Source organism: Ailuropoda melanoleuca, chromosome 14 (genome assembly GCF_002007445.2).
Source record: "Ailuropoda melanoleuca isolate Jingjing chromosome 14, ASM200744v2, whole genome shotgun sequence".
Taxonomy (NCBI): Eukaryota; Metazoa; Chordata; class Mammalia; order Carnivora; family Ursidae; genus Ailuropoda; species Ailuropoda melanoleuca.
The window spans coordinates 15,738,877-15,757,503 of record NC_048231.1 but is presented as its reverse complement, the minus strand read 5'-3'; the positions used below and the strand labels follow the sequence as shown (position 1 = coordinate 15,757,503).

Here is an 18,627-nt window from a genome sequence, read left to right as displayed (position 1 = left end):
GGAGACTCCAGATTGAGGAGCTGTTAGTAGAAGGGACCCCTTGTCTCATCTGCTTTGCTAGTTTGCCCTCTCCCTGCACCCTTCAGGCTGTCTTCATCTCTGTATTTTCAGTATGGAAACAGATTAGGACATTAGACAGATATAGGTAAACTTCTAACCTGGCATTGACCTGGTGCCCCAGAGCAAAGCAAGCTCTTGATCCAGAATTAGGAGTGGGGCAGGGAAGTACGTGGAGAACTTTATCTGTACCTGGACAGAAAGAAGCCTCCAAGGGGTAAAGCCCTTGGTGGCTTTTAACTTACTGCTTTAAGGGACTAGCTCCTCTGAAATGATTTTCCTTGCTTTTGCATAAATTTTCAAAAATTTATTTCAGCCCCATTTGTTAGCAATCTCTGGTCCTGTTAATAATTCTCTGGTCATATTACCTATTAATAAGAGTCATTCTATTGGGAACATTTCAGGTCTACTCTAAAGTTTTGTTAGCATGTCCCTTTTAGAATCCTTAGCCTGTAGTCTCCTTCGTTTATGTGTTCTGATCATTCTACTTGCCCATTTTTTAATCCTTCTTAATGATTCCCTCAGGTTCTTCAGCACCTTATCATAGTCTTAGATATGAATGTTGTAATGCAAATGACTCTTAATTAAGTATACTTTTATCTCTTTATATGCAGATAAGACTTTGTTAATTTTTATTTAGTGTTGTACCACTTATTTTAACGTATGGCAGGTTCTCCAGCAAGTGGATAACAAGTTTATTGCCTGTTTAATGAGCACCAAGACTGAAGAGAATGGTGAGGCAGGTAAGATTGGAGTTAGGGGGTGCCTGGGTGGCTCAGTCAGTTGAGTGGCTGCCTTTTGCTTGGGTCATGATCCTGGGGTCCTGGGATCAAGCCCTGCATCGGGCTCCCTGCTCAGCAGGGGCGTCTGCTTCTCTATCTCCCTCTGCCCCTGCTCCTGTGCTCTCTCTCTCTCAAATAAATAAAATCTTTTTTTTTTTTAAAGATTTTATTTATTTATTTGACAGAGATAGAGACAGCCAGCGAGAGAGGGAACACAAGCAGGGGGAGTAGGAGAGGAAGAAGCAGGCTCATAGCAGAGGAGCCTGATATGGGGCTCGATCACATAATGCCGGGATCACGCCCTGAGCCGAATGCAGACGCTTAACCGTTGTGCCACCCAGGCGCCCCTCAAATAAATAAAATCTTAAAAAAAAAAAAATAAAGTTTGGAGTTTAGCCCTGATAATAAGTAGCTGGTCTTCTGATAGCCTCCTTTTAAGGTATTTTTTATATACAATACAGTTGCAATGATTTGGACAGATTAAAACCAACTGGAAAAACCAATCTAAATTAATATTATGAAAGAACAGTTTTAAAGTACATTAGTTTTATATACATATACCGAGACATACATCTATAAGATACATTTTAAGCTATTAATAGTAGTTACCTTGGGAGTGACAATGAGAGGGGGCAAAGGGACCCCTTGTCTCATCTGCTTTGTTAGTTTGCCCTCTTCCTGCACCCTTCAGGCTGTCTTCATCTCCTTATTTTCAGTATGGAAACAGATTAGGACGTTACTCTCTCAAATATTTTATAATATTCGACTTTTTTTTTAAAGATTTTATTTATTTATTCGACAGAGATAGAGACAGCCAGCGAGAGAGGGAACACAAGCAGGGGGAGTGGGAGAGGAAGAAGCAGGCTCATAGCAGAAGAGCCTGATGTGGGGCTCGATCCCATAACGCCGGGATCACGCCCTGAGCCGAAGGCAGACGCCCAACCGCTGTGCCACCCAGGTGCCCCTTGACTTTTTAATAAAGTTTTCATGTATTTCTTTTATAATAATAGAAAGTTTATATAGTGAATTCTGCGAGGTTTTTCAAGAGTTACATACAATATCTTGGTGACCTACTGTAATAAAATAATAGTTTGTAACCAATAACATTAACTCATTCAACAAATATTGATTGAGTGCCTATTGCATGAAAGGGACTGTACTAGGTCCTAGAGCTACAATGGTGGGGAAAAATACACATGTAAGAAAAACAGATAAGTACATAAATATTAAAATTTTAATTCTAGCTAATGTATGGAAGAGAGAAACAAGACCCTGTTTTTTTTTTAATATTTATTTATTTGCAAGAGAGCAAGAGAGAGAAAGCACGAGGCGTGGAGGGTCAGAGGGAGAAGCAGACTCCCCGCTGAGCAGGGATTCCCAATGCGGGACTCGATCTCAGGACCCTGGGATCATGACCTGAGCTGAAGGCAGACACCCAACCGACTGAGCCACCCAGGCACCCCGAGAAACAAGATGCTGTAAGAAACCGTACTGAGAGATTTGATTCAGCCAGGGAAGCCTGGGAAGGTTTTCTTGGTAAAGTGAGGTCTGAAGTATGAGTGTGAGCTAACTAGGTAAAGAAGGGAGGGAAGGGTATTCTAGACTGAGGAATGACAAATGACATATATGTGATTTCCTCTACTCTAGTGAGAGGAAGCAGGACAAGGGCAGCTGGAGTGAGAGCGTGGAGATGCGGCCAGAGAAGGTGGTAGCAGCCAAATCTTAAGTGCGGGTTACAAGCTTTGTATTTGTCTCAACACCAGTTGGAAAGCTTTTGCAGTATGGAGAATGGGTTGGGGGTGGGGTGGAGTCCCAGTAACTGCAGAGAGACTGTAGGAGGATATCGCAATACCTAAAAATGATAGTTGGCAAAGACCAGGGTGGACTGGAGAGAATTGAGTGCTTTCGAAAGATACATAGGAGATAAAGTCAGCAAGGTTCGGTGACGCATTGGGTGTGAGAGGGAAGTCAAACCTCCACAACTGAATGGATGACGTTGCAGGACCAAGAGATCCCAAGGAGAGACTCAGAAATCTGTGACATGGAAGAGAGGGACTGAAGGAGGGTGGGGGTGAAAGAAGGCTTGGTTTTGGTTTTTTCTTTTTAAACTGGAAGACTCTAGAGCACATTTACGAGGAATGCTTGATAGTGTAGGTGGCTGAGAGCCCCGAGCCCCAGTGGAGGGCTTGGGTCCAGACAGGTAGACCTACAGCGGAGTGCTTTGGAAGTTCGAAAACAGTTCATTCTTTTGTATTTCAAAGTACTCCCTTTTACCTTCTTACATTGTAGGTTTATTTAGTAAATGTCATAATAGGTCAAAGGCAAACTAAAAGTTCTGTTAGAATTGTCATAAATATGAGTGAAAGTCAAATTCTAGTAGTTTTACTGTTTGGGGAAAATGAATAGATTTTTTTGCTAAGGTTTTGATTACCTGGAATTCTTTGTTGTTTAAAGATATTTATTTATTTATTTATTTATTTATTCATTCATTCATTTATTCATTTATTTATTTATGAGAGAGAGAGTGAGCAAGCGGGCACAAGCTGGGGGAGGGGCAGAGGAAATCCCAAGCAGAATCGCAGGCCGACTCCATGTGCACTGAGAACGGAGCCGTGGCAGGGCTCCATCCCATAACTCTGTGCTCCTGACCTGAGCTAAAATCATGAGTTGGATGCTTAACCAACTGAGCCACCCAGACGCCCCTCTTTGTTGTTTAATACCATGGCACCTGAGATGAGTGTAGCCACAAAATCTGAGATGTTCAGAGAAGCAAAAGGGACCTATTTAAATTTCTCTTGAGATTCTGTATTATCATTGGATTATAGTTGACCCTTGAACAACACAGAGTTGCCCCAAACCCTCACACAACCAAAATCCATGTATAACTTCTGATTCCCCCAAAACTTAACTATTAATAGCCTACTGTTGACCAAAGCCTTACCAATGACATAAACACCTATTTTGTATGTTATATATGTTACATGCTGTATTCTTACAATAAAGTAAGCTATAGAAATTGTTACTAACAAAATCATAAAGAAGAGAAAATACATTTACAGTACTGTATTTATCGAAAAAAATCTGCATATGTGGACCCGTGCAGTTCAAACCCATGTTGTTCAATGGTCAACTTTAGTTAGATACCACCAAAGAGTACTCTTAGATAAATACTTTTTTAAAAATCAAAATGTACCTGTTTTTACTCTCACTCATGAATACTAAAAGCAACTTATCCCTGTAATTGACTTATTTTAATATTTGCATCTATTTTTGTAATCGACAAATACATTGTTTTAAATTATAGTGAAATTAATGCCATATACTCATAAATTGGCATTTTGTATTGCATATTTCCACCTATGATAAAATATAGTTGTTCAGTTAGGATACCCCAAAGAATAAGGGTTCATTCATTTACTCTGTAAATATTAATTCAGTGTCTGTTATGTGCCTGGTACTGTTATTTATCCTGGGACTATAACAGATAAAATTCCTTGCCCTTATGAAACTGCCTTCTGTTGTGTTAGAATATCAAAAATATAGCTTCTGACATGATTAAATTACCTTCATCTATTCTGCTTCATTCAAGGAATAGAAAATGTTGTGAACCCTATGTAGACTATAAATCATTCTGCCACCATCAGGTACAGAATTGATTTCCTAGGGTCCCTGACTCTTGGTAATTCACACCAACTCCAGTTTTAAGTTCGAGGTTACTCCTCGCTATTTTTATTTATTCCATTGTTTTGCCCAATACAAGATGTTCCCTATTCATCACGACCAGCTGCAACTCCTCCTATCCTCAAAGGAATTTAAAATTCAACATTTTGGGGCCTATTCCTGTGGTTGAACATGCTGTCAGAAAAATTATTTCCTTTTTTCCCTTAAGTCTTAAGCTCTCATGCCATGAATTTGATGGTGTCATAGAAACATTATATTCTTAAGTAGAAATGGGGAAAACAGGAATTATCTATTTTGATCAAATTCAAGAGAACTTTTATTTCAGTATAACCAATAGCAATAAACCTCAACCCTTTGGCCCAAAGTAATAAAATTACAAGATAAAAAGCTGTATTAATGTTATTGAGAGTCAGTCCTCCTGTCAGTGAGAAAGGGATTTCCCTGTAGGTTTGGCTTTTTGGGTCAGGACATTCTGCCTTCTCTCTTGCACTTGAGAGTGACAAGCCTTGCTACTCAAAAGCATGGTCTGTAAATAGCATCACTTGGGAGTGTGTTAGAATTGTAGAATCTCAGGGCGTCTGGGTGGCTCAGTCAGTTAAGTGGTTAAGCGTCTGCCTTTGGCTCAGGTCATGATCCCATGCTCCTGGGATCCAGCCCGCATCTGGCTCCCTCCTCAGGGGGGAGTCTGCTTCTCCCTCTCCCCCCAGCTCAGGATCTTTCTTTCTCTGTCAAATAAATAAATAAAATCTTCAAAAAAAAATTGTAGAATCTTGTGTCTCATCTCTAAGCTACTGAATCATAATCTGCATTTTAATAAGATCTGCAGGTTATTTGTATGCCCATCGAAGTTTAAGAAGCCTGAGTCTAAAGCAAAGGCAAACTATGGCTGAGGGCCAAATTCAACCATCACCTGCTTTTGTGCACCCAAGGAGATAAAATGGCTTTTACATTTTTAAGTGGTTGAAAAAAGCAAAAGAATAATACCTCTTGACACATTAAAATGATATGAAATTAATATTTCAGTATCCATAAATAAAGTTTTAGCGGAACACAGCTACAGTGTTAACATATTGTCTATGGCTCCTTCAGTTTAAAAGGAATAGTTGAGTAGTTGTGAAAGAAACCATATGCCATAAAAAGCCCAAAATATTTACTACCTGGCCCTTCACAGAAAAAATTTGCTGACCTCTGATCTAAAGTGTACTAGATCTGGGGGCACCTGGGTGGCACAGCGGTTAAGCGTCTGCCTTCGGCTCAGGGCGTGATCCCGGCGTTCTGGGATCGAGCCCCACATCAGGCTCCTCTGCTATGAGCCTGCTTCTTCCTCTCCCTCTCCCCCTGCTTGTGTTCCCTCTCTCGCTGGCTGTCTCTATCTCTGTCGAATAAATAAAAATTAAAAAAAAAAAAAACTTAAAAAAAAATAAATAAAGTGTACTAGATCTGGTGGCCACCTAATTTTTAATATGTAAATGGTTTGTGAGAGAAGTTTAAATTGGGCAGAAGAAGCCTGTTTTTTAAAAGAATTCTAATTACACTTAAATTTAAAATGCATAATTATTATATAACGTAAATCAACAAATTGAATTTATATGTTTGGTTATAATGTTTCTTAAAGCAAATTACATCTGTCATTTATTAAAAGTGTACTCTTTGGGAAAAAAATGTGTACTAGAATTACGTTCTTCTTGGGCTCCAGAGTAGCTTGCTGATTATGATAATGTGTTTAAGGTCCTTCATTGTATCAATTTGAATTAATAAAGCAAGACCAGTATTTGAACGTTAGGAATATAGGGCTTTAACCTTGTTTTATAAATGAAATACCATGAACTGAAGAGTTTTTCATCAGGGATAAATTTGTTGTCATTTTCCCCATAATTTCAAATTTTTAAGAAATGAAAGATACAATCGTTACTACTAAGTATGTATGTTTCCCTTATGCTTATGTTTTGTTAAATGGTGTGAATTAACCTTTTTTTTCCCCCTCCACACAACATGATTATTTTAATCTGGATCTGAGAATTTGAAACTCCAGTAATCCTTGCTAATCTTCTAGGTGGAAACCTGCTAGTCTTGGTGGATCAGCATGCTGCCCATGAGCGTGTCCGTTTAGAGCAGCTGATTACTGGTAAGGATCTGTTTGGGACTAGAAAAAATTGAGACTTCCCTGCAGAAGTTGAATGTATATACTGAAGGAGTCTTTCTAACTGTGACTGTTGTGAGCAAAGATGAATTGCATGTTTAAAAAATTAAGCTGAAGTCTTCTGGTTTGGCTTCTTTTATAACTGAAAGAACATGGTAATTGACTTTACTGATTCAAACTTGGTGGTCTTACATGGTCAAAGATATATTTGCCAGACATTTTATCATTGACCCTAAAGGTTGGGTACCTAAGAATTAGGCTACTTTATCGTGACATCCAGCATAAAGATATGCTCCTCTGTATGCCCATATGATCTTGGTATATGTATCTTCTTCACAGTTCAGGAGGCAGAGACTACCACCAGCTCAGAAGACCCAATATATTGTTTTTATTAAAAAATTTGTTTTAAATATGTGGTATAATCAAATAAGTTCAAGTCTGAAAAGTATAAAAGGAAATATAATAAAGTCTCCTTTTTACCCTTGTTCCTCATCCCACCTAGTTTCCCTCCCCAGAGACAACCAATATCACTAACTTGTTACATGTTTTTCCAAAGTCAATACATGCTTCTTAATCTTTGCTACCCTCTTTTCTCATCGTGAGGTAGTATGTTCTCCAAATAGTAAAATCCCAGGAACATCTTTACTCCTGTGGTCAAGTAATGGAAAACCAGTGTCAAAGAGTTAGGGGAGGACCTAGGGAGATAGTTCATGGACTAGAATGGCCATGATATTACTTCCACGTTTACTTTTCCTTATGAGACGAAGACCTAATTGTTGGGAAAGATATGGTAAAATTAGTGTTAGGAAAACTTGCTGTAGGCTCGGGACCATTTGAGAACAGTACTGACCAATTGTCTTCAGAGACTGGGAAACCCTTCTGAACGAGTGGGGAAATCTTCTTGAGCCATAGGATTTTATAGTAAACCAATGTTATTTCCTCAGTAATCAACATTATTTCCCCCACCCCCTGTTATTAAAACCACATTTATTGATTATCTGCAGGAACACTGCATTGTTCATTTCAATGTAAGACTTAAGTCTTACATTTCTTATTTTGGAAAATACTGGTGAAATGAATAAATGGACGGAATATTTACTAGTTTGACTTTAATAATGGAAATACAGAGCCTAAAACTGAACATTGAACATCGCTAAGTATGATAATAATTAACATGGCTGTACCTTACCATGCCTTATTTTTATCTGATTCTAGAAGACTTCAGTTCCTACTCTTAACCCAGTCATCTTTTTTCCAATAGATTCCTATGAGAAGCAACAGCCACAGGGCTCTGGTCGGAAAAAATTACTGTCTTCCATTGTAAGCCCTCCACTAGAGATAAGAGTGACAGAGGAACAAAGGAGACTCTTACGGTTAGTACCACCATGAGGATGTGATACTTATAGTATAAGCTCTCACAGAAATTCTGTGAGGTGTAACTATTGTTCCTTTTTTCAAATGAGGCACCTGAGACCAAAGGGAGGTTACATGACTTGTTCAAGGTTGTAACAACTCCTGAGTGGTGGAGCAGGCTCTCAGATGCAGGTCTTCTGACTCCAAATGCTCTTCTTTCCACTATATCACAGCTGTTGAGTATAAGATAGAGTTTCCTTGATAATTTTTTCCAGCAGTTGGCTTAGAATACTCTTACCATTTCTTGGAAAAGTCCGTGTTTATGCTGTGCTGTTTCTGAAAGCAAAGTTACTGCAGTAATTGCTTCCATTCTGCTTTGCCTTGGTGCATTCTAGATTCTTAGTTTTCATTACCATAATCATACTGGGAAGAAAGTAAAACACTGGGCCGCAAGGAAGGGGTAAATCATATGGTGAGTCACAAGATAGGACGTTTTCCCACTTTTGAGCAGCACAAATTATTGGAAATAAAAAAGAATTGTCTCTGAATTTATGTCAGGTTTGGGAATGTGCTACTGCCAATAAATCTTCTTCCCTGGGGCATAATTTATAATAGAGACAGATCCATTTATTTACGTCCCGTCCCGTTAATCAGGAATTCTCAGTTCCTAGGGCTGTTAATTACCTCCCTGCTTTAATGCTGATTCAGAACATTCTCAGCCCTTGTATTTGTGCCAAACTCCTTGAAGTGCCAGCAATGAGGAGAAGTTAGGAATTCCTCAGTGAAGAATAAAAACTTAGAACAAGACTTAGAAACAAATTGAGTCTCTCAATGGAAAAGAGAAAAAAAAAAGAAAGTTACTATAACTCAAAAAGGAAATTTGATAATAAAATCCTAAACAAATGACCATAAGTATGAGAAAAACAGTACAACTTTTAAAACTTATGGCTGGTTTTGAGAAACTATCCGGTGTTTGGAACTGGTACTGAAATGCAAAAGAGGTAAGACTTTTGTAATTGAGGTTATCTCTTTAGGTGTTACCACAAAAATCTGGAAGATCTGGGCCTTGAAATTATATTTCCAGACACTAGTGATTCTCTGGTCCTTGTAGGAAAAGTACCACTCTGTTTTGTAGAAAGAGAAGCCAATGAGCTTCGAAGAGGAAGATCTCCTGTGACCAAGAGTATCGTGGAGGTAAGACAGAGCTTCAGATGTTGAGGAAATTGCTGAGTGAAGGTAACCTCCTATTTTCTTTAGAAATTCTCTATATTCATCTTTTATCAACAGCAAGCACTTATGAGATACCTGCTGTGTTATGTGCCAGGTGCTAGAGATTCAGAAATGAATTAGCTCAAGGTGAAGAAGAAGGACATTTAAGTAATTAATTATAAATACAATGAAATTTGGCCAGTAGAGGTATGTTCAAAAGTGCTATGGAAATACAGAATGATTACCATGCCCAGGGGGATGGAGGTCAAGGAAACTATCACAGAAAAGCTGTTGTTTTTCATTAGAAAAAATCTTGTAGAATAGTAGGAGCCTGCCAAGCACAGAAGAGAGGAGAAGGGCATTCTAGACAGAACAACCAATATCAGAAAGATGGAGCGGATCCTGTGTTTAGAGAACTACCAGTATATATGGCTTGAATGAAGATACATATGTAGTGGTGGACTAGATGAGGCCAGATAGGTCATCAAGGCCAAGCCATAAAGGGATTTAGCATACTCTGCTAAGTAGTTTGCATTTCATCCTCCACATATATGTTTTGGTAAAGGTCTGGAAAGCTGCTGCTGGGATGTGGCATTGGAGGTGTTGAAGAGAACCATTACTTCTTACTTTACTTATGTGTTTCACTTTATATATATATGTGCTCCACGCCCAATGTGGAGCCCACTGTGGGGCTTGAACTCACAACCCTGAGATCCAAGATGTGAGCTGAGATCAAGAGTCAGATGCTTAACGGACTGAGCCACCCAGGTGCCCCACACTTTATTTTTAACAACAGACCATTTATTTTGTCTTTGTTGCCTTTTCTTTTCTCCTTTCTGGTTTTCTATTAGAGTTTTCTTTATTTCTCCTTTTTTTCTCTTCTAGTTTAGAAGTTACATATTCCATTGTATTCCTTTAGATTAGCCTTGAATTTCAGTCTTAAACTTCCAAGTAATTTGTTTCTCTGTTCTCTCTAAACTGTATAAAAACCTTACAACCCTTTATCTTCCATCACTCCCCTCCCATCTTCCATGCTGTTGCTCAGTATTTTAACTCCACCTGGTTTTTAATCTCTTTAGCAGTCATTAAGTTTATAGTCAATGTTTATTTTTTTTAATTTAAAATCAATTAATTAACATATAGTGTTTTTTAGTTTCAGAGGCAGAGTTCAGTGATTCATCGGTCTTATATAATAGCCAGTGCTCATTACATCACGTGCCCCCCTTAATGTCCATCACCCAGTTACTTTATCCCCTGACCCCCGCCCTTCCCCTATGCCCCTCTGTTTTGTTTCTTTTATTTTTCCCTCCCTTCCCCTATGCCCCTCTGTTTTCTTAAGTTCCACATGTGAGTGAAATAATATAATAATTGTTTTTCTCTGATTGACTTATTTTGCTTAGCATAATACTATCCTTTAATCCCATCCACATCGTTGCCAAGGGCAAGATTTCTTTTTTTGATGGCTGAGTATATTCCATTGTATATATGAACCACATCTTCTTTATCCATTCATCTGTGATGGACATCTGGGCTCTTTCCATACTTTGGCTATTGTGGACTTTGCTGCTATAAACATTGGGGTGCAGGTGCCTCTTCGGATCACTACATTTATATCTTTGGGGTAAATATCTAGTAGTTCAATGGTTGGGTCTCAGGGTAGCTCTATTTTTAACTTTTTGAGGAACCTCCATACTGTTTTCCAGAGTGGCTGCACCAGCTTGGGAAGTTTGCTTTCCCACCAGCAGTGTAAGAGGGTTCCCCTTTCTCTGCATCCTCGCCAACCTCTGTTGTTTCCTGAGTTGTTAATTCTAACCATCCTGACTGGTGTGAGGTGGTATCTTATTGTGGTTTTGATTTTTATTTCCCTGATGCTGAAGGATTTTGAGCATTTTTTCCAAGTGTCTTTTGGCCACTTGTGTGTCTTGTTTGGAGAAATGTCTGTTCATGTCTTCTGCCCATTTCCTGATTGGTTATTTGTTCTTTGGGTGTTGAGTTTGATAAATTCTTTATAGATTTTGTATACTAGCCCTTTATCTGATAAGATATTTGCAGAGATCTTCTCCTATCCTGTCAGTTGTCTTTTGGTTTTGTCGTCTGTCCTTTGCTGTGCAGAAGCTTTTTATCTTGATGAAGTCCCAATAGTTCATTTTTGCCTTTGTTTCCCTTGTCTTTGGAGACGTGTCTAACAAGAAGTTGCTGTGACTGAGGTCAGAGAGGTTGCTGCCTGTGTTCTCCTCTAGGATTTTGATGGATTCTTGTCTCACATTTAGGTCTTTCATCCATTTTTGTGTATGGTGTAAGAAAATGGTCCTGTTTCATTCTTCTGTGTGTGGCTAGCCATTGTTTATTTAGATAAACAAAATCTTTTAAAAGCTCTTTTATTAAGAGTCCATAAATGATAAACTGTCTTTGAAAATGTCTTTATTTTGCCTTCATACTTGCATGATTGTCTAGCTAAAAACAGAATTCCACATTGTCAGTCATCCCTCAGCATTTGAGAACATTCCATTACTTTGACATTCTATATGCCATTGGAGTCCATTGTCAACACAATTATCATTATTTTGTAGGTAATCTCATTTTCTCTCTGGTGGCTTTTAAGATTTTCTCTTTGCCTTTGGTGTTATGCAGTTTCCCTATGATATATCTTGTTTCCATTTCCTTCTTGAGATTCGTCATGCTTCTTCCATTTGGAAAATGTACAGTTATTATCACTTCAAGCACTGCTTCTTCCACCATTTTCTCATTTCCTAGAAATCCTGTCAGATGTCTACTGGACCTTACCTTTTAACTTCTCTGTCCTATTTCCCATTGTCTTACCTCTCTGTGATATTCTGGGAAATTCCCTCATTTATCTTCTAGTGAACTAAATTATCTCTTCACCTACTGTTTAATCAGATATTTATCTGATCCACTGAGTTTTTTATTTCAGTGACTGTGTTTTTTTGCTTCCAGAATTATGATTAGATTCTTTCTGAAATCTCTCTGTTCTTTTTTCATAGTGTCCTGTTTAATTCATTGTGGCTTCTCTCTTTCTGTTTGGAGCACAGGCAAATCCACATGAACTCATTCTACTGGTTTTCCATAAATCTGAATTACTTTAGTCATATCCAAAAATAAAAAAATTAGAAGATCGATTTGGTAGGTAAACTGTGTGATAGATTGATACAGGAAAGGTTTGAGCTAGGGAGAGCAGTTGAGAGGCTTTTGCACTGATTCGAACAGGAGAGGATGAGGGCCTAAGTCAACAGCATTGGGAATGGAGAGGAGGGATATATTTGAAACATAAGTTGGGAGGTAGAATCAAGAGGCCCTGAGCAATAGAAAGTATAAAAGGGATAAAGGGGAAAAGGTAAGATAGGATTCTGAAGGTTCTAGCTTGGATGACTGGAAGGATGGTTCTGCCATTGCCAGAAGGAAGTAGAGGAGAAGGGGTACACCTGCCTGGGGAGTTAGATTATGAGCCTGGTTTAGACGCATTGAATGTGCCTTCAAGTGGGGATGTCTAGTGGATAGGCAGACTTACAGATCTAGTGCTTGGGAAAGAAGCCTGAGCTCTATGTACCTATCTGGGAGTTAACAGTGTATATATTTTGATAATATCAGAAGCTGGAGAAGGGCCTAGAGGAAGTGAGAGTGTCTAGGGAGAATATGAAGAATAAAAAGAGAGGAGAGCAAAGAGTGGAGTTGATGGATGCACCAGCATTGTGCATATGTTTTGGCAAGGTCTGGAAAGCTACTGCTGAAAAGAAGAAACTGGAAAGGATGATTGAACATGTTTGGTCAGAGAGAGAGGAAGAAAATCAGGAAAAAGTAATATCGCTAAAGCCAGTGGAAGTTTTAAGCAAGAAGGAAATGGTCAACAATAGCCATAAAGCTTGAAAAGTTGGATTTGGCAATCATGAGACTAGTGGTGCCATGGTGGGATCTGTTCCTGGTAGCGGGAGTGCAGAAGACAGATTGCAGTGGGTCCAGGAGGGAGTGGAGGGAGAGGAGGTGGAGCTATGTAGACTGCTCTTTCAAGATCTTTGGCTGCATTCAGAAGAAGAGAGAGAGGGTGATAGCTAAAGGGTTAGGGGTGGTCTGAAGTGTGGGGCAGGACACAGGGTTGAAGAAAGATTTTTGATTGTTTTCAGATGGGAGAGACTTAAGCATGTCTGTAGGCTAAGGGTGAGAAGACATTCGAGAGGAAGAGGCAGTTAATAGTGCCAGCTTTTGGATTACCATGAGTTTAGCCCTTCCAAAATTGCCCTTTGCTTTGCTTTCAGCAGGGCTCTTTTTCCCAACACAGCCTTGTTCTCCAAGGCTCCTCCTCCAAACTGTCTTGAATCCAAAAGATAGGATCTGTTAGAATCTTTCATTGTAATTCAATCCCTAAGTATTTAACCAGAAAATTATAATAAAAACTTTTCCTAAAGTGACTTCAAAGACTACTGGTAAGGAGTTTACTTCAAATTGAAATAAAACTTATGGCTTCAGAAAATCTTGTCTATGTTAAGTCACACTGATCAGGAAAGATTTTGTTGATTCTGGAAGAAGCTAGACCAGTTTTGGTGTCTTAAAAAGGAGGTAGCTACTCGGATTCACAGTTGAAAGCTCATGAATATTTTCTATAAAGTTCTGTCCTCTAGCTTGATGAACCAGCCTTTTTAATATTATTTAAATTATCTAGCATTAATTGAACCCTTGAAATGTGAAATGAACAGAGAATACGATCTATCACCCCCCTTCACTGGGCTTAAAAAAACGGTATTTCACAAGTCCCATGTGAACAAGCACAAATGGCGAAGAGGTTAGGTTTGATCACTGTCCACATGGAGCTCTGTTAGCGGATCAGGTACTATGAGACATCTTTCTGTGTAGCTTTGTTTGGAAGAGTACGTGGCTTTTGAAAAATACGTGGTATCTACCCCCTAGCTCTTGGTAGCTTTGCTTATTTATGAGTATGGTGGACTAGCGTGTGTACGGGGAAGGGGGAGAATTTTCTGAGTCTGGCTTAAAAAAAACATCTACCATGTTGTACTCTTAGGAAGGTGAGTTATACATTACCAGTTCTAGGAGTAAAAAAAAATCTTGTGTTTTCTTATAAAGAAGTTATTAAATGTGCCTTATCTCAAAACAGTTTTTTATCTCTCTAGAGGTTAAACAGATTGGTAGCATGAAAAATAGCGTCTGCTTTAAATTTCTTTGAAGTCCTTTTGTAAATATTAACATCTGCAGGGATAACTATTGAAAAGGTTACCCGAGGGGACAGAGATAGACTAGTGAGGAGAAACTTCTGAAAAAAATGCCTCAGAAAATAAGCGTTTTGACCCGAAGGGAATTGCCCCCCTCCCCCAGAAGGCCTGTGGGAACTGAAGTGACTGCTTGTGTCTATGATCTGTCTAAGCGAGTGTCAGACTCAGCGCCCGGTTGTGTTGATGATCGTCACGTATTTATTCCGTTTGTGTGCAGTGTGACACTTGTTCTGGCCAAGATCGTAAATACGAACGGCCTCTCAGTGAGAAGCCTCCCTGATACTTAGACTCAGCTGGATCATCGAGGCTGCTCTCAGCAGTTACACAGCCTCATGAGTTATGAGCTATCTCTGGAGGAGGCTCCAGTAGCTAAATATATTTGCTGTTCAGTAGGGGTTCTGTTAAATTGTCTTGGCATTTTCATACTCACAGTGCCTCACAACAAATAAATTACTCGCACCTAAGTGCTATATCACTGGAAGTCTCTTCTGTAGGAGGTGTATTTTTAAACTATAAAAGGATATAAAAGGACAATTATAACAGTAGAGTAATGTCTGTTTCCCTTTCTGCTTTGTAGGAATTTATTCGAGAACAAGTGGAGGTAAGCCTTTCTCTGATTTTACAGAGGCACCACACACAAAAGGCTCTGTTGTCCCATTTCCTTTTCCCATTAATGAAGAATGTGTTTATGCATTAGCTACTCCAGACCACAGGAGCCATCCAAGGGACTTTGCCACTGACTGTCCAGAAGGTATTGGCATCCCAGGCCTGCCACGGTAAGACTCAACACACCAGCTATCGAGTGCTTCTATATGCTAAGCACTGGCAGGGGTATAAAAGTTATGAAAGACGTAGAAGGCACATTTACTACTCACTTCTTGGAGGGTATAATTTGGATCAAGAAACTGAATACACTAAAAGTGAACACTAAAAAAATTGCTTTTACAAAGAAAAATACCAACACATACGTTTGACCGTAATTCTGACCGACATTTATGAGTGGAGGAGTAACTCATGGAGGAGATGCATTTTGAGTCAAGCTTTGGATGAGCTGAGGGACATGGATTCATAGGATAGAAGGGAAGTTCACCACACGAGGCAGAAATAACCCGTGCGCAGACTCTAAGGCAGAAGCAGATTAGTTATGTGAGGAGCAGCAAAGGGTACCAAGGGTACCAAGAAATTAGGCTGGTATGAAAGATCAGAAGCCTACAACAAAAATTTATAATTATTGTATAATTATTTGTTTAATGTTAGTCTCTCACCTATTAGACCCATTAGATCATAAGCCCGTAAGTGCAGAGACCAACTGTCTCATTCACTGCCTGGCATAGCACCTGCTACACGTATATACTTACAAATATTTGTTGACCGAGAGAAGTAACGTATGCATAAAGGCAGGTTCTGACCACATGAGAGTTTAGATCAGGAAGATTATTCTGGAAAGAGAAAAAGGCAAATAAAATGGACATTGCAGGGGACAATCAGAGAACTTGGTGATGGATTGGCTAAAAGATGACCTCAATTTCACAACCTGTAAGAAGTAGGAAAATATTGCCCTTGCCTCTTGAGAAAAACTCTGAAAGCAAAATCCTAGTAAGTTAAGGAATGCCTCCTATAGGGATTAGAAAGACAATGATTCCATAAGGAAAAGCTGAGAGACAGGTTGGTCCTGAAGCCTTAGTTTCATCCATGGTTGGTAAGTGCCAATTTCAAGCAGCGTCGAAGTCACATGAAGAAGTCTAAGAAACCTTTTACTTTTCCCAGATATTTGACCCTCTGGCCCAGGGTCAGGACTGGTTTCCCACTATACACACCATAACCTTCTTGTTTCTGTCTTTCGTTCAGGGGCCATTAAGTTTAATGATGGGCTGAGCCCAGAGGAGAGCTGTCGCCTTATTGAGGCCTTGTCGTGGTGCCAGCTGCCGTTTCAGTGTGCTCATGGGAGACCTTCGATGCTGCCATTGGCTGACATAGACCACTTGGAAGAGGAAAAACAGGTACAGCAATGACCGACAGGAGAGGACAGAGCAAAGTTTATCTTCTCTTGTCCAGCTCCTAGTAGCCAAATGTAATCCACCTTAATCCTTTCCAGAATAGGAGAGTTTTACAAAGTATGCATTGAAAGTTTATTTATATAAAATCTCACCATTTCATCATCTTTTTTTTTTTTTTAAGATTTTATTTATTTATTCGACAGAGATAGAGACACCCAGTGAGAGAGGGAACACAGCAGGGGGAGCGGGAGAGGAAGAAGCAGGCCCATAGCGGAAGAGCCTGATGTGGGGCTCGATCCCATAACGCTGGGATCACGCCCTGAGCTGAAGGCAGACGCTTAACCGCTGTGCCACCCAGGCGCCCCACCATTTCATCTTCTATCTCAAATTCAACACGGAGCTTAGGCTGCACTGTCAGATCACACACATGATGCCTTTGTATTTTGTAAGCTTAACGCATGTACAGACTGACGTATCCTGAACACCTGTTGCCTCCTGGCTCTCGGTCTGGTAAGATGTAGAAGCTCTCTGTGGGGCTCCACAAAGTGGGTAGAAACGCAGCAAGTCCACTGCTAGCAAATGTAGTCTAACCAGCATTTGCTTGATGGTACCTCCTGGAAATGGTTAGGTGTCTCTAAGGATCTCTAGAGTTATGATTTGGGGATCATCAGGCAGGAAACTGAGCTTAGGAGATTTTCACATTATGGTTTGGCCTTGATCACTCAGCAGCCCAGGAACAATGATGTGGGTAATACAATAAAGGCCCAGAGTGGTTTAAATTAAAGAACGTTTTCTGTTCTTGTTATAATCTTAAATGAAACAGAACATGAGAACATAATAGGAATGTCCGTGTTGCTGCTTTCCAAAAGTCTTTTCTTCTGCTTGCCTCTCCTTGTAAGGGCTAGAAAGTCTTTCCTTGCATTTTGTTTTCTGATGCACCCAGTAGACTTTACTCCATTAAAAACTTACTGTTTCACATGACAATGAAAAAAAGTTTTGTCCTCAATCCTGAAGGGATGAGAATCTAGACCTACAGTTTACAGTCCCACTTATCCTAAGGAAATCTTATTGGAATAGCCGTAGTTAGGAAATTTTTATATGCTCCTTGGCTTTTCATGCTGCATATGGGAGTTATTCTCTTTCTTTCCACAGATTAAACCCAATCTGGCAAAACTTCGCAAAATGGCCCAAGCCTGGCATCTCTTTGGAAAAGCAGAAAGATGTGACATAAGGCAAAGCCTAGAGGCATCCATGCCTCCTTGTGAGCCACCATGAGAACAGAATTACTGACCTGTAAGGAAGCAAAGGGACACTAACTCTGTGCTTCTGAGCAGAGAGCATGTGCTGCATGTCCTCACAGAGTCCTGAGTTGGCCGGTGCCTCCAGGCAACGTGACTGGTCAGTCTTGAGCAGATGATGCCTCCAAGCTAAAGCCAGTTTGTTCATCTGCAGCCTTGGACACACAAGTTTGCCCTATAATATCTACTTTTTATAACTTATTTAGAGATAAAATTTAATGATTAATTGGTTTATTTGTGGGTTTTTTTTTTCTGGGGGGGGTGGAAGTGGTTTGGTTTTGTTTTGCAATTTTTTCCAGCCTCATAATTGGGATTGATGTGGTTTGCCTGACGCTGAACTTCCCAGGATTCAGTCTGCCTTCCTGCCCAGCCCGTAGCCGCGCTCCACTGGTCCCCTCTTTCCCCCCAGTCTTCTTCACTTCCTGCTGCTGCTGCTGCTGTACATTCTAAATCTCAGACTTAAAGGTTTCTCTGCACTCAATAAAAACGTCCTCTGCACTCAATAAAAACGTCCTCTGCAGTCTTCCATCAGGCCTATAGTTAGATTATTTTAGGGATTAAAAACTATTGGTAAAGAGAAACAAGGACAAGGATAGACTAGAGAAAATTTGTAGTCCTGTACTGGTTGTTTGTCTTATTGCTTCTTTAAAATCTCATTCAGAGTCTGATACTGTTCATATCCCAATTGGTGAAAGTACTATGAACTTGTTTTTTAAAATATGATTTGGGGGGGGGTACTTTAAAAATATCCCTCTTTATGTGAAAGCAATATTCATATCAAAATGCAGCATTTATTCTTTCAACCTAACCAGATATGTTCTCTACATTTTTTTCAGGAGACAATGGTTCTTTTGGTCTCTTTCAAATCCTATC

The 18,627-nt window shown here is 39.7% G+C and overlaps 1 protein-coding gene across 6 annotated transcripts in view; it reads left to right on the top strand.

The window, feature by feature from the left end:
- Window positions 1–18,361, top strand: part of MLH3 (mutL homolog 3) — a 28,386-nt gene extending 10,025 nt beyond the window's left edge. For 3 of the 6 annotated variants that reach the window (XM_034642386.1, XM_034642385.1, XM_011219060.3), the window contains exons 6-13: window positions 728–800; window positions 6,574–6,645; window positions 7,922–8,033; window positions 9,048–9,207; window positions 15,037–15,060; window positions 15,157–15,235; window positions 16,308–16,459; window positions 17,609–18,361. In XM_034642386.1, coding sequence (XP_034498277.1) covers window positions 728–800; window positions 6,574–6,645; window positions 7,922–8,033; window positions 9,048–9,207; window positions 15,037–15,060; window positions 15,157–15,235; window positions 16,308–16,459; window positions 17,609–17,731 — 795 coding nt within the window. In that variant the 3' untranslated portion in view covers window positions 17,732–18,361. Of the gene's footprint in view, window positions 1–727; window positions 801–6,573; window positions 6,646–7,921; window positions 8,034–9,047; window positions 9,208–15,036; window positions 15,061–15,156; window positions 15,236–16,307; window positions 16,460–17,608 lie in introns of those variants that run through there. The other 3 variants (XM_019794645.2, XR_004620172.1, XM_019794646.2) reach the window with 3 other exon arrangements.
- The last annotated feature ends 266 nt before the right edge of the window (window positions 18,362–18,627 follow it).